The 25,656-nt window shown below is 40.5% G+C and overlaps 1 protein-coding gene across 7 annotated transcripts in view; it reads left to right on the top strand.

Annotated features, from left to right (window-relative positions):
* The window catches only part of LOC121880026 (zinc finger protein 474-like), a 53,771-nt gene extending 31,069 nt beyond the window's left edge, over positions 1-22,702 (top strand). For 3 of the 7 annotated variants that reach the window (XM_042386997.1, XM_042386995.1, XM_042386994.1), the window contains 8 exons: positions 4,949-5,195; positions 5,777-5,983; positions 6,900-7,073; positions 7,988-8,725; positions 13,614-13,730; positions 19,053-19,166; positions 19,722-19,938; positions 20,747-22,702. In XM_042386997.1, coding sequence (XP_042242931.1) covers positions 4,949-5,195; positions 5,777-5,983; positions 6,900-7,073; positions 7,988-8,725; positions 13,614-13,730; positions 19,053-19,166; positions 19,722-19,938; positions 20,747-20,892 — 1,960 coding nt within the window. In that variant the 3' untranslated portion in view covers positions 20,893-22,702. Of the gene's footprint in view, positions 1-997; positions 1,300-4,948; positions 5,196-5,776; positions 5,984-6,899; positions 7,074-7,987; positions 8,726-13,613; positions 13,731-19,052; positions 19,167-19,721; positions 19,939-20,746 lie in introns of those variants that run through there. The other 4 variants (XM_042386998.1, XM_042386999.1, XM_042387000.1 and 1 more) reach the window with 4 other exon arrangements.
* The last annotated feature ends 2,954 nt before the right edge of the window (positions 22,703-25,656 follow it).

Below are 25,656 nucleotides of genomic sequence, written 5' to 3' on the forward strand. Positions count from 1 at the left end.
TAACCTAACTTTACCAAACATACTCTAACCTAACCTAACTAATAAACTAATGGGAGGCAAATCGTCAGGTGTTGTGTGTGTGTGTGTGTGTGTGTGTGTGTGTGTGTGTGTAGGCCAATCACCCCTGCGAGCGTGACGACCCACTTGCCCCCTCTTGAGTTCCCTGTCGCCTATACTACTCCCTCATTCTCTTACTGGCCGAGGGAGGGAGTAGGGGGGGGGGGGGGGAGAAGGGAGAGGTTAAGAGGGAGGAAAGGAGGGTTAGAACAAAGGGAGGAGAGGGTTAGAAGGAAGGCTAGGGCAAGAAGGAGGGAAGGATAGAATGGTTAAGGGTAGGAAATAAGAGCGAGAGAAGGCAACAGGTGTGTAAATTAGCAGGTGTAAAGGTGTGGTGGTATAGTGTTGGTGTTTACACAGGTGGAGCAACAGCTGCTTCTCCCTCACAACAGGTATGGCGTCAAATGTAACTGTGAGGGAGAGAAGGGAGGGAAGGGAGAGAGCAGGACACTGAAGCATTGATCACCTTCGGTCTCTGACGTGAGGGAGGGAGGGAGGGTCACTACTGGAGGGAGAATGGAATGTAGGAGGGATGGGGGGGAAGGGTGAGCAGGGGTTGAGATTATGGAGAGTAGGGGAGGAAATAGGAAGGAGGGAGGTATGATGGAAGGTAGAGACGGGAGGAGGGAAGATGAAGGGTAGGGGAAGGAGAGAGGAGGAGGTAGGTAAGATAGAGGGTTGGGGGGAGGTGGGGGAGAGAGGAGGAACGCGATGGGGAGAGGGGGAGTAGGGAGGTAGGAGTGGGAGGTTATTTGGAGGGGAAGGGAGGAGGTTTGAGGTTGTTGTGGGGAGGATAAGGGGTTGTGGGAGAGGAAGGGGTGATTGTGGGGAGGGGAGGGAGGGGAGTTAAATGTTAAGCTGACATTTACCTTCTCGCAATTTAAGCATTTATAAGAACAGCTGTGATGCCTCTCGCGTCCTTTTTGACTCACTCGCGCGTGCAACATTCCTCGGCTCGGGTGCGAAAGTCTTTATCCTTGAGTGCGAAATCCCTCGAGGTCGGAATCCTATACTGTATATTTCGCACACTCGGGGTTAGGTGCGACTGTGTGTGTGTGTGTGACAGCATACGTAACATTCTTCAGGTCACGGTAGACAGTCTTCTCCTTTCCGCGACAGTGTTCCATCCCCCAGGAGCCCAAGTCACTACGGATGGGACAGTGTGACAGCGACCCAGAACATGTTCCGTTGGTCAAGTGCTCCGGGGTTCCTTGAGTTCTTCGACAAAGTGCGATGGAACAGGTAACGAATGACCTTGTGTTGTGACGAGGATCAAGTGTTACAGTGGATGAATGAAACACTCTTGTGGTGGTCATTGTAGTGTGGTGGTAGTGGAGTTGCTGCAGTGGTGTGGTAGTGTGATGCCGGTGTGTGAGTCATTATCGTGGTACGTGTGGTAGTAGTAGTAGTGATGGTGGTGGTTATCAGGTAGTTGACCCACACCACAACTTACACCCAAGAGTATTGCGTGTTCCAACAATCTGTCGAACTAATTTCAGACCAGTGTTGCGAGACAAGTGTAATGTAATGACCAATTGGGGCATATTACTCACTAGGTAGAATTTTCAAGCCCCCTCACCTAACCTAACCTAATCTAACCTAACCTAACCTAAACCTAACCTAACCAATTAATGTCGGGTTATAATCAATCATATATAGGGTCGTGTTAGTGTGTTTTTCTCAAGTGATTACGGATACAATATAGATCTAATTAAGGAAATAATTAAAAAAAAAAAAAATCTAGGATATTTATAAAGTTAATTGTGGAAAATATTTTGAAGTTTAATTAGTTGAAGGAGCTTGTAAATTGTTCTATACTTAAGGTTTCTGCATCTTGAGTGGACCCCCCAAAAAATAATGGTCATGTTTTATCTCTCTCTCTCTCTCTCTCTCTCTCTCTAATTAAGTATTGGTAGTTAAATAGGGTAGGTGGTGTCCGTAGATTATATAGACTTAAACCACGGACGTTTATCATGAACAGTTACTACGGACACTTTCCACTAGTGCTTGTCTCTTGGCACCCCTTCTCCCTCCCTCTCCCCCCTCTCTCTCTCCTTCTCCCCCACCTTCTAACCTCCCTCCCACTCTCCCATCCTCTACCCACCTCACCACCTCCAAATCCAACCTCCCACCTCACACACCCTCACCACCTCACACACCCTCACCACACCCACCTCACACACACCTCACCACCCTCACCACCCTCACCACCCTCACCACCCACGCTAGTAAATAAATGAGTCATTATCTCCTTAGTAATTAGCTCGTTACGTACCCTGAGGTAATAAAAAGACAAAAATAAACAACTATTGACCCTCACACCCCAAGTGGTCCTGTGTACCGCTGGAAGACACACACACATACATACATACATACATACATACATACATACATACATACATACATACATACATACATACATACATACATACATACATACAAATAAATAACTCTAGGTGCTCGTGATTCATGTACAATATGTTTTTTTCTATGTGATTATCAGCATATACGTACGTACACACACACACACCTGCATATTTCACTCTCTCTCTCTCTCTCTCTCTCTCTCTCTCTCTCTCTCTCTCTCTCTCTCTCTCTCTCTCTCTCTCTCTCTCTCTCTCTCTCTCTCTCTCTCTCTCTCTCAACAAGATGGTGGACACGCAGGTTTACCATTTTGTCCATAAACCATGAATAATATGACCTTATCAGCCTCCTAAGCCAAGGATTGTGAGTTCGAGTCCCCAGGGTTAGGATATGTATTGTGTGTGTGAGTATATACACACACACACACACACACACACAGACACACACACACACACACACACAGACACACAGACACACACAGACACACACACACACACAGACACACACAGGCACACACACACACACACAGACACACAGACACAGACACACACACACACACACACACACAGACACACACACACACACAGAGGTAGGTAGTTCTAGTACGTCTGAGTTTGATGGATTAAATAAGTGAGTTCTGTGGACTTAACGCCCATGGGTAATTAACAGTTTCAAAAAAAAATATCAGCCTCTTACCTTACCTTAATTTGGAATATCATTAATTGTAGTTAGTTTGTTTCTCTTGGTTATTTGACGGTAATTAAGTGTAATTAAGTAGTTTTGTTCATAATAGTAATAATCTCCACTTTGGTGTGTGTGTGTGTGTGTGTGTGTGTGTGTGTGTGTGTGTGTGTGTGTCTGTGTGTGTGTGTGTGTGTGTGTGTACCATTGCAGTGTTGTATACCACTGTCTTCCTCCCCCAAGGTTGTAATAACACGTGTAGGTGACCTCGGCGGTGCGTAGTAGCTGTGTTAATTAATAAGTACTTACCTGTGGTTACCTGTCCTTCGCTTAGCATAGCATTTAACGAGCCAGAAGAGTTACATGTGGTTTATAGTTTAGGTTTAAGTTAGGTTTAAGTTTGGTTTGGTTTGGTTTAGTTAATTTTGGTTAGGTTAGATTCGGTGTAGGTTACTTCAGCTAAGGTTAGGTTAGGGCACGGTATGTTACTTTTGGTTTAGATTAGGTTTATGTTAGCTTAGTATAGATAAGGTTAGGTTAGGTTTAATCTATATAACATTAAGTCTAGGTTAAGTTAATCTACAGTGCTTCTTAACCCTATAACAACACGTATACATATAATTATACATTCATGGAAAGTATACATACCATTAAAAACTCGCTACTATAAAATATACATTCCCAAGACCCGCATAAACAAATGACACACGCTAAGGTAGAACTATTCCCCGTGATATATTTCAGTGCAGTTGAGTATATTTCTTATTTTTGATCTATATTCCTCGTCGTAAATATAAGTGCTACGTGTGTGTGTGTGGGGGGGGGGGTGGGAGATGGGGGGGCGGGCGGGTGATGTGGGTGGGCAGGAGAGAGAGAGAGAGAGAGGGCGGGGGAATCATGAACCAATCATGGGCGACCTTCAATGACGTCATTTTACATCCAGCCAATCATGTTCGTTTGAGAAGTTGACGTTTGTACCTTGTCTCCTCCTCCTTTTTCTCGTTTCTCTTCCTTCTTCTTCTTCTTCTTCTACCCATTTTCTCATCCTTCCCCCCCCTGTCTCATCCTTATCCTCCTTATTTCTCTCTTTATTCCTCTTCCTCTCCTTGCTCATTCTCAATTCTCACGTTTATCATCCTTTCTCATACACTTGCTCATTTCTATCTTCCGTATCTTTCTATTATTCTTTTCATACATTATACTTATCATTTTCTCACCATATTCCTTCGTTCTTCTTTTTTATACACATTTATTCATTGCTTTTTCTTTCTTTATCGTATTTTCTTTGTTTCTCATTATTCACACACACACACACATTCAGGTTAGGTCAGGTCAGGTCAGGTTAGGTCAGGTCAGGTTAGGTTAGGTCAGGTCAGGTTAGGTTAGGTCAGGTCAGGTTAGGTTAGGTATGTCCTTAAATCATACTCTTTTGGCCGTCTGTGTGATGGTTGAAGGGAATGTCGACCTTCATGCACCCGGGGTTAAGGTCGACTTTCAGCGGCGTCACGTCTCTAGAGTTTAAGGTCGAGGTTCAATGTCACCTCTCGTGTGAATCACTAACTACGAGAGAGAGAGAGAGAGAGAGAGAGAGAGAGAGAGAGAGAGAGAGAGAGAGAGAGAGAGAGGTATTATGGCAAAATGTGAACCAAAAATAAGCAAAAATTCATAAATTTCGTCTCTGTGGTGTTGATGAAGGTCTTGAGGTGGATATTGATGGGGGTCTTAAGGTGGATATTGATGGGGGTGTTGATGGGGGTCTTGAGGTGGGCGGGCGGTCGCAACACACACACACACACTCTTCAGGAAACATCAATAACAACTTACAACTATTGGGTTCCTTCGTCAGGTCGAGGCGGGAGGCGTCACCATCACCGCCCCCTGGCCACCCACTCCACGGGGCACAACTACAGGTCGACATGTCTCCTTCGCCCTCCGTCTACACGCCCACCTCTGACCCCGATGAACTGAGCTCCTCCTGGCCAGACCAACGCCAGCATCTCTCCCGAAGAGCCGACGGACGCCCTCGTTCTGCCTCCCAAGGACACGCTGAGAAGAAGAACCGACCCGGCACTGCCACCCTCAGGAGACCTAAGGTTTGTGGACCCCTTCCTCATACTGCGGTCTCTCATACTGACCTCATACTAATATTGTGATCCACTCATACTGACCCCGCATACTGTGTTACCTCATACTGACTGTTTATTCATATCTTCCACCCTCAGACCACCAAGATATTAACAATCAGTGTGTTTACCTTTTAACAATACCTCATTAATAAGAGACTTAAATGGCAATATTAACTTGCATGAGGTGAGGTGAGGTTAGGTTAGGTTAGGTTAGGTTAGGTTAGTATTGAGCTTAATTAACCATCTTCTTGTTTACCTATAACCATCATACTCCCTATTATGCTCAGCTACCATTTATCCTCCCCTTCTCTTTCTTCTTTCCTTTTCCTTCTCTTTTCTTTCTTCTCTTCCTCTATCTTCTCTTCGTTTTTCCATCTTCTAATCCTCTTCTACCTCCTTATCCTCTTCCTTGTTGTTTTCTTCTATCTTCACTTCCTCTTCTCTTCCATCTCCCCCTCTTCCATATTTTCTCCCATATCCAACCAACACCCCCATCCATCCCCCACCTACCATGCATGTTTACTATCCCAGCCATCCACCATCCATAGGTACTTGACATGAGCCTGAAGAATGCCGTGGACATGAGTGAGATGACTCGCAGTATGGTCGACCAGTTAATCCTGTCCCGCGAATCTCAGAGTGGGTTCAGCGATTACTCCAGCGATTTCACCAACTCTTCCTCCTCTTCTCCTTCTTCTTTGGGTAGCAAGAGCTCCTTTGATGATTCGGGAGACTCAGAGGGCGAGCATAGGAGGGTGAGTTGTCGATTATTAGCCCAAAAGTACAGTAAAAACCTTTATTTAATGGATTTTATAGTTGGAAATCCGTTATATCGGGGTGTCCGTTAAATGCGAAACCTTTATTTAATGGACTATTTGGAGAGGAAAGTCCATTATATTGAAGGTTCGTTAGATGTGAGAGAAGTCCATTATATGGAGGTTTTCACTGTACATAAGTCGAGTGTGAGCTTTTAATTTGGTCATTGTGAGTCGAATGGTGGTTGTTGACTCGCCTCGCTCGACCTTGACCCCTCCCCCTTCCCCTCATCTCTCCTCTTCCCTCTCCCCAAATCTAGAAAGGTAAGTGTTTTAATTAGCACAGGTAGAGGTGTAGTAGGTAGGTGAGGGAAGGTGTGGTTTGACGAGACGAAAATAGAGAGTGTTAAGTCATCGTGTGGGAATTGTTGTTAACCTTAAGTTCTCGTTCTTGAGGGGCTAAGTCATCGCACTCGGGTGTTTTAAGCTTTCACACTCAAAAGGTTTTAAAAAGTCATCGCACTCAAGAGTTTTAAGTCATAGTACTCAAAAGGTTTAAGTCATTGTACTCAAAATCATCAAACTCAAGGGCTAAATCATTAAACTCAAAAGGTTAAGTTATTGCACTCAAAATGTTAAGTTATTGCACTCAAAATGTTATATCATCGCACTCAAAAGGTTAAGTCATCGCACTCAAGGATTAAATCATCTCACTCAAAAAATTAAATCATCGCACTCAAAAAATTAAGTCATTGCACTCAAAATCATCGCACTGAAGTATTTAAGTCATCGCACTCAAAAGGTTAAGTCATCGCATTCAAAAGGTTAACCCATCGCACTCAAAACAAATTGGTGGGGGGGGGGGAGGGGGTTATGTTAAGAGAGCCGGTTGATCATCCTAGCCACGCCCGTACAGAACCAGCGGCCGTCCACAATGCGACTACCAAGACCATCCCGCAATATAGCTGTACCCGTCATCACCTCCGCTTCACGCCCTACCAGGAAAACCTCCTCTCTTAGAAACTTCGTGCCCAGAAATCGTCGGCGTCCACTGGAGGAGGTGTTTATGGGACCCAAAAATAAAGTTAAGGTAAAAGATATAGAATAATAATAATAATATTAGGAAAAGGAAAAAAAATCATGCAATTACGCGCACGTTTATGCATTGTAATTTTTTCAGACTGTTGTTGTGGTTATGGATCGTTGAGCCTGATGTCTGATTATTATTATTATACCTGCATGTCTTATTGTTTATTGATGCAAGTTTTTTCCGCCACTGACACGTATACTAAAATTATTTATCACATGTTTAAAAAAATAATTATATGATAGATGTTGTCTTAGTTGATATTAAATATAGTAGTGTTTGAGATGTTAATTGATGTTTATTTAGGTGTTTTTTTTATGTATGTTGATGTCTTGATGTTTCTTTTCACTAATTAGATGTTTTGTGATGGGGGTTTATTAAAGGATATACAGTACATAGGCAGCACCTGTAGAATCTTCACCCCAATTTAATTCACCTGAAGATTAACTACCCTAATGCTAACCTAACCTAGCCTATTCTAACCTGTCCTGTCCTTAATCATCAGGTGAAATATGCCGGGGTGGAGACTCCTCAGGTGAGTCCATACATAATCGTGTGTGTTATTAAGAGTTTACTCACCTGCACAATCGCACCTGTTGGACTTGACCAATCACTTCACTGGATTACAAGTCTTATGTATTTTTCATGTATGATTATGCTCGTTAAATGTTCTTGGTGTTATAAAATGTTATCATAATACTCTTTACCTGTCATAATACTCGTTAAACCTGTCAAAACATTCCTTGAATACTCCACCTGTTGTAATTCTTGTCATAATACTCTCCCACCTGTCATTATACTTTTCCACTTGCCATTATACTTTCCCACCTGTCATTATACTCCCCCACTTGCCATTATACTCTCCCACTTGCCATTATACTCTTCCACGTGTCATAATACTCACTGTGTCCCTACAGATCCCCGAACCCTGCAAGACGTGCGGCAAGGAACAGAACCCCGAGCGCTTCCACAGTCACCCTCTCCACATGCTCAAGTTCAAATCCAAGGGAGATGAAAAAAGCAAGTCGAAGCCCTTTAAGCTGATCGTGACCAAACCCACGGCCCTCAAGTTCAAGAGTAAGAGTTTAGATGAGGAGAAGAAGAATCCAAGTAGGAAAAGTAAGCTTAAACCTCCTAATGTGATCCAAAGGAATGCTCATAGTGTGGGGAGTTCTCCTATAGTGACGAAGAAGAGCCATCGTGATAAGGAGAGGAATGCGTCACACCATAAGATTGTTCCTTTGAAAAAATTTATCCAAAACCAAAAGGCTTCCATTAGTGAAGGACAGAAAGACTTTAATGTTGAAATTTACGATGGGGATGCCTCTCCTAGGAATGTGAGTGAAAGTAATATCAATCCGTTATCTCAGAGACAACGCGATATGACGTTAAAGGAAAATGGGGAGAGTAATGGTGTTATGGGTCTTCATAAAGCGGCGACACATCCTTCTCGAGGTATGGGGAAGATTGAGGAGGAGAGTGATAGTCCTACAGAGACCCAAGGTGATGCAGGGGCGCCGCCGTATAAGCCGCCACCTTCCACCTTGAACAACACCAACACTAGGCTCAATACCTCGCGTACCCTCGTCTGTTTCATCTGTGGGAGAGAGTTCGGCAGTAGGTCTCTTCCCATCCACCAGCCACAGTGTTTAGAGGTGAGTATAAGGCTGTGTTGTTCTTATTTATACTGTACTCCAAGACTGGGGGAAAATAACACACACACACACATTGTTCTCTGTCCGAAAGTGTTTTAAAAATTCACTTTCGTGTAATTTTCTCCTCGTAAATATTGACCGAATCTCGAACACATCAAACTGGTCCAATTTTAGCTACAACATTAGCACAGCGGCCAACACAGTCTCAGAATTACTCAAAGAATCATACATAAATTAGTAGCTTTGTTCTTAATTAGGTATTGGAATATGTACGATTTTTTATTGTTGTTGAGAAGTATTGTATCTATGAAACTCGTACGCTTATCAACGTTTTATTGTTTAGTCTGCGATTCGATAACGTAACATTGAGAATCTCTGTGGGATTATCGTTAAAAAGTTGTCCTGCTGTTGTATCCCGAGTCCTATTCATCATTGTGGTGTAAATACAGTCCAAATAACATACAATACAACTATCGTTTCTACAATACACCAATACAATGCAACTATCGTTTCTACAATACACCAATACAACTATCGTTTCTACAATACACCAATACAACTATCGTTTCTACAATACATCCCTCCCTCTCCATCCCCTTCTCTGTATGAATAATTATTTTTATCTAAACTTTATCTGTAACGTGTTCAGCTACCGTCAATTACTGGGGGGCTGAATTGTGTGTAATTCTAGCTTGCGTGTCTAACCAAGTCGACGAAAATTACGGTAACCAGAGTAAATGAAGTATGGCGGGGCGATCCTTCACAATTTTAACCCCTTGACCTTTCTATGCTTTTTAACCTTTGACCAGCCACAGACATTAACCTTTCCTTCATTCGTTATAGTTTTGTTATTCTCTTCCTCTTTCTCTATTTATATGATCACTGATGTTGAAAAAAAATTGCAGACTACTATTTTGATGTGGTATTATTGTCTTAGCTATAAACAGTGCAGGCGGGAAAATTAACATGCGTTGCCAGATGCCGCCACCAACACACCCCAGGGCGACGGTTCAGTGTTGGTGGGGTGAATTTCAATGACTCACGGTTTCTCTATGTAATTATTATTCATTATATATTTTTTACATCACCTTTATATACTCCTCAAGCTCTCATAATATGTCCTTGGTGTTGAGTAAGTAGTTTTTTTTTTATATAGAACTGGGGTAAAAATTTTGCTTTAGGTAGGTTGGTATTATTCCTGTAATTATCGTGAAGCGGGCAACTGGTAGCTCGGAAGGGAGGCAGAGGGAAGGAGGAAACTAGGCAGGGAGGGGAGGGAAGGAGGCCAAGCAGGGAGAGACGCAGGCAAGCAGGGAGGGAGGGAAGCAGTGGCAAGGAACATAAAAACGTATCTTTCCATGACGCAGGGAGGGAGGGAAGCAGTGGCAAGGAACATAAAAACGTATCTTTCCATGACGCAGGCAAGCAGGGAGGGAGGGAAGCAGTGGCAAGGAACATAAAAACGTATCTTTCCATGACGCAGGCAAGCAGGGAGGGAGGGAAGCAGTGGCAAGGAACATAAAAACGTATCTTTCCATGACGCAGGCAAGCAGGGAGGGAGGGAAGCAGTGGCAAGGAACATAAAAACGTATCTTTCCATGACGCAGGCAAGCAGGGAGGGAGGGAAGCAGTTGCAAAGAACATAAAAACGTATCTTTCCATGACGCAGGCAAGCAGGGACGGAGGGAAGCAGTGGCAAGGAACATAAAAACGTATCTTTCCATGACGCAGGCAAGCAGGGAGGGAGGGAAGCAGTGGCAAGGAACATAAAAACGTATCTTTCCATGATTACCAAGAGCCTAGCTACACCCAATACCTTCACCAAACTAACTCATCCCTTGCTTGGGGTTGTGAGATAGGCGGCCCTCGACACAAGACACATGCTGACGTACTATATATTTTCGAAGACTTATACGATCATTAATCCTCATAATTAAGAGATACAGTATTATATTTTTTTTTAATATATATCTAATCGAACTTAAAATGACATTTAGGAAGTAATAAGCCTAAAATAAACCTCAAATTTACACACGAGACGTTAACTAGAAACGTTTATGTTACACCATATAAACCTTATGGTATTTAGGAAACGTTTCTTTGGTGATAAGTGAACGTTTGTTAAGTAAGGTATTTGCGGTGTTGTTTTTAATTTATTTTTGAACGCTAAATTTGTGTTTTATCAGAAGTAAAATAGTTGAGTACATTTTATATCTTAGGTGTGTGTGTGTGTGTGTGCTTATGTATGTGTGTGTATATGTACAGTATGTGTGTGTGTGTGTGTGTGCGTATGTGAGAGTTAGAGACCAGGTTTAAATAAGAGTGATGACTGATTTTTCTTTCAGCTTCGGAAATTACAAATTGAGTCGACATAATTTACTTCAGTCTTTCGTCGACTTGTGATTTACCTGTGTTGCGTGAAGCGGTGAATTACTGATCTGTTCTGACACACACACACACACACACACACACACACTCGCTTATCTGTTGTACGTGTTTCGTGCACGTGACGAACATACAGACACGTGTGCTTGAGGGAGGGAGGGAGGCGTGTCGGGCTGACGGCTGGTTTTAAGTAATTAACGATTTTCTAGGGGGTGGAGGTACAGAGGGGGAGAGGGATAGGGTAAAGAGGGGAATGGAAAGAAGAGGGTTGGTTGGAGGTAGAAAGTGAGACAGAGAGAAGAGAGAGAGAGAGGATGACTAGGAAGGAGGGATAGGGAAAGGAAATACGTCGTGACATTTGTGGTATGTACACTATTTCCTTTGAGGTGGAGGGGAACGACCATGTCCATCCCACGTCAAGACAGTGGCCATGCGTGTCCATGGGGATGTGTGTGTCTAGTGGTATTATATGGGCGTTGATAGAGGGGAGGGGTGTGTTTTTGTTCAGGATGTGTGCGTATGTGTGTGTGGGGTTGGTGTGTAGCCTATGTGTATTTGTGGGTGTACGTCTGTATGTGTGTGCCGGGGGGGGGTGTGTGTTTGTGTGTGTATGTTGTGAAAGAGGTAGAAAAAGAGAGTGAGGAGTGTGTTAATTGTGAGGGAAGGAGTAGAAGAGGTGAGAGAGGAGTAGGAGTAGGAGGGAGAGGGGAGTAGGTGGGGTGAAGGGGTGAGAAAAAATAGAGGTGGGGATGGGAGGGGGTATGAGATGTACTTGTGAGGGAGGGGAGGGAAAGGAGGGACAGAGAGTATTAGATGTACTTTATGGTGAGGGAGGGAGTGTGAGTTGGACCAGGTGAAGGTGACCATGCATCATCATATTGATCAGCTACAGTTTACACACAGGTAACTCTGGCTGTTGAGCTGTTTGGTCTACCTGCCTGTGTTGACTCTCTTGTGTTACTGATCCTCGGGTACTGTATGGTGTTCTGATGGTGTTGTATGATGTTCTGATAGTGGTGTATGATCTGTATGATGTTCTGATGGTGGTGTTATGATGTTCTATCGTGTTGTATGATATTCTGATAAGTATACTAATATTGTGGGTCGCCTATACAACAAAACAACACGAAAATTCCTTAAGTAAAGTTTATTCGTTTTTTTTTATCAATTCTTTCATATATTCGTATTTTTAATTGTTCCATCACTATCATTACGTTCAGATTCTTGATATATTGTCCTTCTTCTGCGTGTATGAGTGGCTGGCAGATGTCACTTAACGTAGGGCAGGGAGGAGGTATAGGGGTTGATGGCTCTTAGGCAGGTGGCAAATGTTCTTTAAATACATCTAATCAAGCTCATTTATAAAGTCAACCTCTGTTATTAGTAGTGGATAGTTATGTTTCACCTGAAGATTAGCTCCCCCCTTCTAGTTTATGAATCATCTTGGTATAGTTACATGATCAAGTGTTCGTCTAATTGTGTCAGTGACCTTTACCTTGCCTTGACCTGACCTGACCTTACCACTGATAGATACTAACCTACTGTGTGCGTATCGCGTCTAACAATGTACCAAGGGTGGGTGTGTGTGTTGGGGTGACGGGGAAGGAAAGAGGTGAAAGATGGGGTGGGTGGGGTGAAGGAGGGGAGGTGATGTAAAACTCGCTCATGGTAAACCCAAGGTGATGATAATTATGATGGTGGTCACGTGGTATTGCCCCTACCTTCACTCTCCCCCACCTCCACATTCTCACCCCCTACCTAACTCTCTCCCCTCAACCCTCCCGCAGCCCCCCCATCAACAGGGGTCATTCACCTCTCACCACCCCCCACCACCATACACCAGCATGACCTTAGTCTTCTGTATACAAACAAAGAGGATGATAATAATGTTGGAATTATATATCATGTGTCAGTCTCAAATTCGATAAAGGAGGTCAAGATCTTATAAAATAACTAATACGTGATCATGTATCCTTCTAAATGGCGATTGTATGTATTATAATGTGAATGTCTGCAAAAAAATACAAATAAACATTAAAAATAACAAGTTGAGTGCGCCAAGGTCACACCATATTCACTAAGGTTCATGAGGGTTATGTTAGAAGATGTTTTTTTTTAGATCGCTTTGTTGGGCAGTGCTGGATATAAGCCTGTTCCAATATGATTCAATATATCCTTGGGAGATAGAGTAAATTTCCAAATACGAGACTTTTCATGAATTATTGGAATTTTTTGTCTTGTAAGTAATACTGGAATAATATTATGGTTACCTTCTTGCAATATATATATATATTATTTTACCCCCCAAATTTTTAAATATTAACAATCTCAAATTTTTGAAAATATCAACTCCAGAAAGTTTAAAATATCAACTTATTCCTCAAATTTTTAGAATACTGTATTTACTTAACCCTCAAATCTTTCTCGTCACCAAAATGTCAAAATAATCCTCCACTGACGATTGTTTACTACATGTGACCACCACCACCTCTTCCTCCTGCAGAAGTGGAAGAGGGAGAATGAGCGCCTACCAAAGAACCTGCGTCGTCCAGTGCCTCAGGAGCCTGACCATCACCTAACACAGGAGGAGTGGAACCACTTCGCCTGGAAAACTGCGCAGGTAAGTCAGTCATTAGTATCTCTTGATGGTTCAGGTGTGAGCGGGAGGTTTGTGTGGGTGGGGGCTATGTCAGGTGTGTGTGTGTGTGTGTGTACAAGGTCAGATATATGACGTGTTGTATGCATGTATGATTAGTGTGGTGTGTATGTGTATGGTATAGTGTGTACAGTATGTTAATACCTATACATATGGCACAGGGGTGTACAATGTGTGTATACTATATGCATCTGTAATATTCTAAATAATCGTATTCATTATTTTTTATGTAACCAATATTCCTTTGTATTTCTTTAATAATTTCAAGATTAATTTATCGTAAATTATTTCCTATAAACAAAGATATTTTACCTACAAAAATATTCACATTTATTTACACAATTTCACAAACGGATATAAAACAAATGCTACACAACTTTTATTTGGCTTTTAACCTCCTCAGGATCTTGGATATGAAGTTAGTTAAATTTATAAACTAATGAGTTACATAGATGTGTGTTTTATATAACTTATGTGTGTATCTTGTGTGTGTGTGTGTGTGTTTTTAAATAATACTGTGTGTATCTTGTGTGTGTGTTTTTTTCTGAATTAATTTTTTGGGGGAATTTATATCAAGGTGTTCCAATATTCTCTGATTATTTTTCGTATAATTGTATTGTAATTATTGTTTTATTTACTGCATGTTTATCAGGCTTTCTATGTCTTCCTAGTTTTATATAATTTCCTATAAGCTTTCTATATTATAATGGATTCCTGTTATTCCTTTATATTTGGTCAAGCCACAGATCTGATTTTTCAATTATGTGGAATCGTAAACTCTTGAGTAAGATATTGATCTCTGAGTACAGTGAATTAGCCCAGTACAGTTATCTTGAGTACAATGACAATATCTTTAGTACAATGTCTTAACCCCTTGAGTATGAGTCTTACCCCTTGAGTACGATGTCTTAGCCCCCTGGATTACGATATCTTAACCCCCCTTGATTACGTTGTCTTAACCCACTTGAGTATAATGACACAGTACTTTTGAAGTTATCATTCTTGAAGGGTTAAGTAACATTTTGTACAAGCCACTTAATAATAACATTTCATAGTAAGTAAGTTAAATCTATGTATTGTAGTATTTTTTTTAATAATTCCATTGTATATTTCTATTTTATGTAATGTGTATTTAATAATGGTCCCAAGATGATATGCATTGTTTGTTATTTCCGTGTTACATTATTTCAGGTGTTTTTTTTATGTAATGTGTATTTTTTAAATTGTGAACCCTGATCCTTAATTAGCATGTAAAGTGGGGGGGGGAAGAAAGATCAAACTAACGTGTTTATATAGTAAAGATGGTCTATATTTATAAGAAAATGTATATAAAGGTGATTTAAAACTTATGGGCACAGCGTAATTGACCTTTTAAATGTTCTAAATATCTTTAATTATTTCAAAGGTAATTAATTATGGTCCTAAGAAGATATGCATTGATGGATATTTCTGTGTTACGTTAATTATTTCAGGGTATCTGTACGTGTAATTGTTATATTGGATGAATGAATGAGTGTGAGTGGAGAGTATGTGTGTGTGTGTGTGTGTGTGTGTCAAGTGTTTGTATGACTGACGATGTGAGTGGAGAATACATGACTGTAAATGACTTGACAATTAATTGGTAGTTAATGTTGCTTCTGGTGTTGATGATTTCATGTCTACCACAATCACTACCACTATCACCACCACCATTACTACCAACCAGCACCACCACCGTCACAAGTACCACCAACCACCACCATCACCAGTACTACCAATCACCAATTCACCACCACCACCACCTATTCCCCCAGGTAACAACAATTGGTGTTAATGGTAGGTCGGCTGTCACGTTGGCAGGGGGAAGGGGGGTGTTGACTTAAAGGGTGTGTTGTTGTGGGCAGGTGTACAGTACAGGTGAGCTCGTGATGGGGGAGGGGGGGGTGGTGACTCACGTGCACGAACGAACGCTTGGTGTCGACGGCTACATACAGTATCCACATATTGATCACAGCATGACAAAGCAGGTGTGAACTAAAAGACATTGACGCTTTTCCAGAACATATTCTAAGATTGATGATGACTTTTTAACCCAATGCAACTATATTAACCTAACCCTTGATTTAATATATCCTTCTGAATTGTAACATCTTTGGCATTTATAAAAAAAAATGTGTTGTTAGGTTTCCATGGTAACTAAGTGGGTGCTGGTGTTACGTAGTTTAGTTGAAGACATGGAATGTGTAGCAGGCGCGTCATAAGCAGTGTGTGTTGACTCGTTGTGCAGGCAAGGTTGGTGCAAGGGTCTTCTGTGGTCCCTCGCCTCCTATACATCTAGACTATTGAATATTGGCATCTTGTAACAACCCATCATCATGAACAAGCGGGTTGGTATTTTTAGCTGTGGATTGTTTATTAGTTGGTAGTGATAGGGGTGGGGGGGGGTTATCACCGGAAGAGAAGACTGTTGTTTCCTTAGGAGGTGTCTTCTTGTATAGTCTACCACCTCCAGTTGATGCTCTTGCGTTGTGAGTCATGCCGGGTCAAATTGATGCCTGAAAACAGTCCATCACACGTCCCGAGTCAGAGGGAGTCACACATAGTCCTCCTGGAGTTGCTCTACCCACTTCTTCCAGGTTTTCCTTCAGTCCTAAGTCTTGTACAGTATTCTTGTTTTATGTTCACTTTATCATCCCCATTCTTGAGGTAAACAGTTTGTATAGCTGGTTGTTGTAGTACTGTAGACAATTAAGAGACTTCATGGATCTAAATGCTGAATGTAACTGATCAAATGTAGGTAAATAAAGGTTTATTAGTTAGGTGTCCTTCCTGTCGCCATTCAAGTTAATAATGTGAGGTGAAGTGAAATGTGACATGGACAAGTTTTGAAGACATTGTGCTAAAAATATATGTATACTGTGTATGAAATGATCACCTGAAAATTCTACCACCCGGTAATTTGACATGGCAATTATATCACCCTAATTCTATACCTGGGGGGGTTAAGTTAGGTTAGCATTTAAGTGATTAATTTGACCTAATCTAACTTTGACCCCCTCCCCAGGGAGAATTGAGGTGTTTAATCATTGTTTTACACTCTCTTTTAAATGTCTCTTATTTACTGCGGTAGATTACATCATAAATTCATATGTAAACAGTCTTATTACAGTTCATTTTAGAGATAATTTTATAAGAGTTCATTGTCTTACTTGTTAGGATTGTGTATTACGTTGTGTGTCACTTGTGATATAGGTGAGGGGGACGAACAATAAGCGAGGATCATCAGATGGTGAAGTCGACAGCACGAGTCACCTATGCCAGCAGGAGCAGCAGAATCATCACCAGCAGAACGATGAGGATTTCCTGGTCAGCTGATCCCCTCGCCTCGTTTCGCACTTCTTGTTTCGCCTTGTGACTTGTCCTCCACCATTACCCGTGTGTTCACCCAGCTCGTGCCTTCGCTTGGAAGGTCCTGTACTGCGTCATCATATTGCCACCTATCCCCGTCTCCCGATAGTCGAACTGATCACAGTACCTCACTCACTCACTCTCTCCGATTGACCCAGTAAGATTTGGCTCTTCAGACAGACAAGGAACGTGTGATCAAAAGGAGAACAGTGGGAGGAGGTGCAGCGTGTGGTGGCTCTGTCAAGACCTTTGCGTGCTTTTTTCCTCCTTTTTTGTATTCATTCGCGTTTTGTACATAGTTTAAATCCGCCTTTTTACGTCCAGTTTTCTCATGATATTGACTTTATTATTGTTGTTTTTTGTATGTCATTCTTTGTTTGATTCTCAGTGTATCTTTATCGATGATGATATTGGTATTATTGCTTGCAGTGACCCTCCCTGCATAAAAGGTCAAAATTATTCAACATTTACAGTCTAGTCTTTCTCTTACACTTACACACACACACACACACACACACACACCCACACTACACCTCTGCTGTGAATTGATTACATTTTCTTTTCAGTGCCTCTATATTTGCTTCTTAGATGTAAAAAAAATATATACATTTAATTTGCAGGAGACTGACTTTTATATCAGGTGATTGAAAAATACCTGGACGCCTGTTAATAACTACAGTATACGGTTTATTTTGCTCCTTGTTATACCGACATTGTTATGTATTTTGCTGTGCATACGTAAATTGTATGTGTATGTTGACAATGAACTTAAATTGTCAGGCTATTGTGAGAAGAAGGTGAAGCAGGCCAAGTGGCTAATGAACCGATCAGTGGAGAAGAGGATAAAAGTAAAAGTATATCTTGTACCTATATTGTTATATACCTTCTTCTACTTAGAGTAAATATTGGAAATGTTATCCTGTTCTATCATTTATTTTGACCATTTCCAATAGTTTACTGTATGTATAACAAGGTATATAACAATGCAAGTATGGTGAGGTATATATCAATGTAGGTATAACAAGATATTTAACAATGTGTACAGGGACTTTTTAACACCTGTACATAATGCATGATGCTTAAGAAGTCTGTCATGATGTATATAATGTGTGTATGAATGTTCTGATATTGTGTGTGTATGTATGTATGTATGTATGTATGTGTGTGTGTGTGTGTGTGTGTGTGTGTGTGTGTGTGTGTGTGTTCTCTATTTGTTCTCTGAAGCTAAAAAATTGCTTTCTGGAATTTTAAAATTTTCTTAGAATTTGTAGTTTTTTACCAATACGATGCACTTCTTTTTTTTTTCAGAATCACGATTTTTCTTAATTTCGTGCTGTGTAAAAAAAAATATATATATATAGAGAGAGAGAGAGAGAGAGAGAGTTGTTGATGTGATGTTATAGTTGTTTTATGTGTGTTGTGATGACGAGACACAATTGTTGCATATTTAAGAGGCAATATTAACAATGGTCTTCTTTTCTTCCCCCTTCCTCTCCTCTACCCTCCCTGGTGATTGTTACCTCCCTCTCTCTCCCTCCATCCTTCCCATCTCTCTGATGATTTCTTGTCGTGACCTTTGACCTGGATGACCCAACACTATTTTTTTCTTCTTACTTTGTTTCTTTGTTTTGTTTATCCAATAATTTCTATTCCTATTGTTTTTAAATTCTTGTTATCTTAACTTTGAACAATTATTTTCTTTTTCTTGCCATCCTTCTTTTCTATTCTTCCTTCTCATCCACTCCTTCCTTCCTTTTCTTCTCTTCTTTCCTTCCCTTCCTTCTCCTCCCCTTCATCTGTGTCCTTCCCTTTCCTCTCCCTCTGTTTGTTCCTCCTTCATCTCTTCCTCCCCCCCCCTTTAACCACCTTCTTCCCTCTCTCCTCACCCTCACCACACAGGCTCAGCTGGTGCCGTGTGAGATGTGTGGGAGGACCTTCTTCCCGGAGAGGCTGGAGGTCCATCAACGAGGATGTAAGCCACCACCCGGAGCACCAGCGAAGAAACCCCAAAAGGTGAGATAGTCCGTCATTCCTCTCACACTAAGGGTTCAAACGATCTTTAATTAATATATTTACTTCTTTTTCACGGTAAAATAGTAAACACTTTGTCTTGTATATTATATGTATTATAAAAAAGAACTGAGTGGTTTATGGTTAATATTATCTTGCATATTAAAATATTATACTGTATATATCTATTTAATTTTGCATGTATAATCTCTTGCTGTATCATTTAATTAATTCAACACTAATATATGCAGGTAATATGTGTATGATCAGTTACAAAGATTTGCGTATGATAACAGTACATGTAAACTATACAGGATAAGTGTATATTTATGTCACATCAGCACTGTATACAGAAAGTATTGTCATACTTGTGTATTTCACTTCACATTGTTACAGTATACTCTGAAAATATGAATTAGTTGTATAGTAAACCGTATACTTTTGATTATACTTTAGAATCTTAACTTACCTTTTAAAGTCAACAGTATACCTGACAATACACTTAAGTATCTCAATACCTGTACAGAATAACAATTAAATCACTCACAATGTCCTCAGACCCGGCCAGAATCGACATCATCATCATCAGTGTTAAACTCATCGATGAGCGTCGCCAAGCCTACCGTGGTGTGTTACATCTGCGGCAGGGAGTTTGGCACTATGTCTATCACCATCCACGAGCCTCAGTGCCTCCGCAAGTGGAAGATCGAGAACCAGAGTCTGCCTAATCACCTCCAAAGACCAGATCCGCGTAAACCTGATGTTGTATATGATGGTTTGTGCTCTGTTATTTTTTTAGGTTTTATATATGAGTATATATACTGTATAACGAGATGACTCTCAAAGCCAGAAAAAAATCCCTCATCCTTCGGAATTCTCTGGAATTTTCTGGGTAACGGAAAAATGGTCTCCGAAGTTCCAGAAATTGCATATAACATCATCTGTTTCAAACCCGGAAAAAAAATCCCCATCCCCGGATTTTTCTTGAGTCTTCTGGATACTGTACTGGGAAAATTATCTCAGAATTTTCCACAAAATGTGCCTCCCTTTGGAAAATCGTTTCCAAAGCCGGAATTTTCTGGAAAATTCCGGCAAGGGGAACAATTTTCCGATAAAATTTCAATTCTGGCAATAGGTTTTTGACACGGAATTCTATTTGTTTCCCTTTATTTTCTCTTTACAATCTCTCTCTCCTCTTTATTCCTTCCTTCCCTCCTCCCTTCCTTTCCTCCTCTCCCTCTTTTCTCTCTCCTTCCCTCCCATCACTTTTTCTCCTTTATTCATTCCCCCCTTCCTTCCCTAACCAGGGGCGAATCTAGGGCAGGTGTCCTGGGGGGTCCAGACTCCCTCCCCCCTCCTTTTCGTCAGAAAATACCAATACTTTTTCTCTAATGCTGTATTGTACTATTGTACTCGGGCATTTTTGTATAGTACAGTAAAAAGTAATTACTATTGACCTCAGAATATCTCTTAATATCAAGCTGGGTGGGCTCGCTATGTTCCCCCACCCACAACTTTTTGGACCCCCCCACCTTTTGATATTCCTAGATCTGCCCCTGCTAACACACACTTCACTCTTTCAGATGAAGGTAACATCAATAGAGAGGCGATGGCTGAGGCAGCCTGGAAGACCCATCTGCAGCAGCTGGTCAAGTGTGAGAAGTGTGGCCGAACCTTCTTTCCTGACCGTCTCATTGTCCACCAGAAGGCATGTCTCCGGGAGGCCTGAACTCCCCCCCCTCCTCCTCCTATGTGCATTCAGGAAGCCGAAGAACCCTCCTCCTTCTCTTCCTTTTATGTGTCTTCAGGAATCCTAAGACCTTCTCCTACTCATAATCACAGCGCCAAGTATCACGTCGTCACAAGTTTCTCCTCGTCCACATGTAAACATCCATTTGGAGACATTGATGGCAAGAATTATTCCAAAATAGATCTGAAGCTTTACAACCTCACACTCGGCAGCCTTAAAAATTACTAAAGTCGCCTTAAAAAAAATTATATACTGTACATATTAAATATTTCTTTTTTTGGTATGAAAAATATGCGGGCAGCTGAACAAGGTGATACCAAAGAAAATTTCCAACAGAATGGTTTGCCTCACTGATTATAAGTGGCTGCTTTAGTGTGGACAGTATAATGGAGTTAAATCCTATATGTATTGTTGGTGGTGTGTATTAGCTCAGGTCTACTAGAATAGCCAGATGGTCACATTGACGAAGGCATCAACCTGAGTGTCAACCACGCTTCTGGTCACCGAGAGTTGGAGAAACATTAAATGCAAGACTTTAATACCTACTGCAGTACATGAAGAATTGATTCAGGTATTGTCTTGGTATAATCTGATCTCAGTCAATACCCATTGCTGAACATTTTGTATATACAGTACACAAATTAATGTATTTTTTATAGTTTACATTATTCGTGAGGAAAAAAAAACATACAAACTACTATTCTGAGAGAAGAGTCACCATCAAGGACCCACAACACTTCAATATCTCAGTGTGTAGGCGGAATCACCAACAGCTGTGACATCACGTGAATGTTGTGTTGGGGATCGCTGACGCCAATACCTGGAGGGACACAACACAGGTTCCTTCCTCCAGGCGAAATAATTGCCACGGTCACACCACACTCCCAGACCGGAGTTGGTGTTGCAACTCATAGTTTGTATTGGCTAACCAATTTTATGAGTTATTTATTATGGTTTCTTAAAAGTTTTGAGCTGTGGTAGTCTTGATAGTGGGTGTGTCTCGTGCTATCCTCAATTCAGCTCGGATATTAAACTTCTCATTGTGGGATAATCCTCTTACGTCACCATTAGCCTAGGATGTTAGTGCCATTAACCACCAACAGCTGTTATGGCAAGGTGATGTTTATTAGTTTATCATATTGATACTGATTTTGGTCAGCTCCTACTGACAGAGAAGTGATATATCAGAAGCTATAATGAGCTGTCTTGGGTCACACACTCACTTTCAAAACCTCATAATCTGTCTCATCTTAGCATGTATAGCTATTTGAAATATGTTTTCTTATTTTCTTATTTGTTAGGTGCAACATTATTTTAATCATTCACATATTCATTTTTTCATACTTTCATTGGGGTGTAAGTGTCTCCAGGCGGTGATGGTTGTACATATGGCAAACGGCAATTAAGATGTCAATTTAACTCGAGCAAAACCCACAACTTGTATAGTGTATAGCCAAGATCAGACCACCTCCAGCTTTATCAGGTCATTATTAAATAGGACTCTAAAAAAGGGAATGATCTTTAGACAATACTGAAATCTTTGAGTTTGTGGATTTTGTCATCTTAGTCATGTGTGTGTAGGGATGATATCATTCTTGCCATTGTGTGCATGTGTAAAATTGTCATATCATGTGGAGGTATGGTTTCTTTTCTTACTCAAGTGACGTGACTGAGGTATCTGGGCCCAAGATGCACCTCAGACAAAAAGATGAGGAGTTAGTTAATACAGGCTCGTGTAACAATTATGTATATTGTAGAATATCAATGTAATATAAAGTGTACTGAAGTATCTGATGAGTTACTACCCTGAAGAACAATATGCCATCAGTAACCTACCAAACTACAGTACTGACTCCATGTATTATCTGTATATCGAGAAAATATATAAAATATCTTCATTCATATTATGTATATTAAACAAGACATATAAACAACTGGTAAGAAGTAATAGTTCTATAAACAGTATACAGCATACCTGATGCAACAGACTATCCTCAGGGGAAGTGTAAACGAAGGATCAATAACAGCAACAACGCCTGGATAAACAGTAACATTTGTATAACTGGTAACATTTCAGCAAATTTTCTGCCATCGTCACGCCTAAAACAAAATACAAAAGCATAAAAAATCAATATGACAAATAGAATAAAATAAAATCACTTTGTACATTGAGAGAACCAAAAACATGCATCGAACAACACATTAATAGATGGTTTGTTCAGTGTATTTTTTCTAACACTGTGGCATAAGATGTATATGATCATAGAGTACTTTGTAATTTTATATGTAAGGATAATTGCCCTGAAACCATAAATCTAGTCATAGTTGGGGCATATTAGCACTACACCAACGAAGAGGATAAGATAAAAATGTGTCATAAGAACATAGTTACTATCACTCTATCATCCATGAATCTATCTAGCCAACTTTTAAAACTTTCCAGCACTTACTACAAAGTTGCTAAGTTTGTTCCACTTGTCTACCACCCTATTTGTGAACCAGTTCCTTCCTATCTCCCTCCTAAACCTAAACTTATCCAACTTAAATCCGTTGCTACGAGTCCTATCCTGCTCGGACATTATAAGAACTTTGTCTATACTGTATCTCCTTTAATGATTCCTTTCACCCACTTAAATACTTCTATCATATCTCTCCGCACTCTTGTCTTTCTAGGGAATGTAAGTATAGTTTCTTTAACCTATCTTGATATGGAAGTTTTATAAGTCCTGTAATCATTTTCATCATTCTTTGCTGCACGGACTCCAGTGAATTGATATCCATTCTATAATAAGGGCACCAGAACTGAACAGCATAATCGAGGTGCGGCCTGACTTGCGCAAGATATAGTTGCAATAAGACCTCTGCGCTCTTATTACTTACACTTCTAGATATAAAACCTAATACTCTGTTTGCCTTATTTTGAACATTAACGCACTGTTTTCTAGGCCGTAGGTCCGGGCTGACAAGTACCCCTAAGTCTCTTTCACAAGTCGACTTCTCTAGGTTGATGTTGTTAAGGCTGTATACATTGACAGTACTGTATTTGTTCTTTCAATGTTAAGTACGCTGCACTTGCTGGTGTTGAATTTCATTTGCCATTTTTCTGTTCACTCCTGCAGTTTATTTAAATTCTCTTGTAGTGTATTTGCATCCTGCCCTGAATTAATCTGCCGCCCTATTTTGGTGTCCACAAACTTGCTTATGTCGCTGCTGATCCCAGTATCTAGATCGTTTATGTAGATTATGAACAAGAGTGGGCCCAGTACTGACCCCTGGGGAACCCCACTGGTTACACAGCCCCGCTTGGCACCATCTACACTGACACTCTGTGTTCTATCGGTGAGCCATGATTTTATCCAATTTAAAACTTTCGCCTCGATACCATGAGTCTTAACTTTTCTCAGAAGCCTCTGATGCGGTACTCTGTCAAACGCTTTGTTAAAGTCTAAGTCAATAACATCGAAATTTTCGTCGTCATTATCTACTACCTCGAAGACTTTCCTAAAAAAACGTCAGCTGATTTGTTGGACAAGATTTTCCCTTCGTAAGCCCATGTTGAAGGTCGTAGGGTTTAGATAAAACAATATTTGTTGGAATTATATCAAGGATTTGTTCTAGTGATGATTCTGAAAAGATTGTCAAGACCAATTTAACAATTTGGGGGTTGTTAGACATAATTCAGCATAATATTATTCCTAAAATAATATAACTGGTATACTGTGGCCCGAGGTCGAAGAGAGATAAAGAAAGATGTTCCCTAATGCATAAACGTTTTTAACACAGCTGTATATATATATTTATATATGGCAGTATGACTAGATTAAATAAATTCTAGATTATTATAAATAGTCTAGCATAATATATAGGCCAGCGTTTTAGCCTTATTAATTGAGGGTAAATTGCGATAAAGGTAAAGGAACTAAGCAAGCTCAAAAACCAGAATATTAGTAAACAAACAAATTTACCTGGTAGCTGTCATCTCTACCAGTTAGTTAGTTATAAATGATACGCAACTACAGTACCACGTTACTTGTGTATGGGATGCAGCAGATGCCGGTATGTGCTTATTTTAATTCTAGTAACTAATTTTCTAAAGTTAATAAAGCAGCAAAAGCAAGTGACCGTCAGTGGTTAAGTAATTATGATTTTTTTTAACAGTTTTGGTAAAATGCAGTTTGGGACAAAACCCCTTGTCGTTGAGCAATGTGTTTTTCCGATTGTTTAGACAATTTTAAGACACCTTTTTTCTATGATGATTCCGGTATATTTAGATAATTTGCGAGGGATACGATATAAAAGAAGTGTCTTAAAATTGTCTAAACAATCGGAAAAACACATTGCTCAACTCGAGATCCATAGTGTCCGAAACTGCAGCTATATCACAGTTTTTTTACACTGATTATGCTTTTCCTTTTCACTTTTTTTTTTTGCAAATGCTTAGTTTTCTAGATATAGGTGAGTTAAGATATTGGTTAAGTTAGGTCAGGACAGGTTTTCTTAGGTTTGGTTAGGTTAGCATATGATTTTACCCATTTTAATATTTTCCCCAACATAATGCAGTATTCCCTAATATAATCAGTGAAAATTGGGGGTAAAATTTCAGTCATGCACTGGTCTTTCTCTCGCTGTTATTAATAGCCGCAAGCCCAGAAAACTGTGAGGGCAAACTTTTTCGGAGTGAGAGTTGTGAACTCTTGGAACAATCTACCGCAGGGGTTCTCAACCAGGGGGGAATTTCCCTCA

Source organism: Homarus americanus, unplaced genomic scaffold (genome assembly GCF_018991925.1).
Source record: "Homarus americanus isolate GMGI-L3 unplaced genomic scaffold, GMGI_Hamer_2.0 scaffold30108, whole genome shotgun sequence".
NCBI classification, from domain to species: domain Eukaryota; kingdom Metazoa; phylum Arthropoda; class Malacostraca; order Decapoda; family Nephropidae; genus Homarus; species Homarus americanus.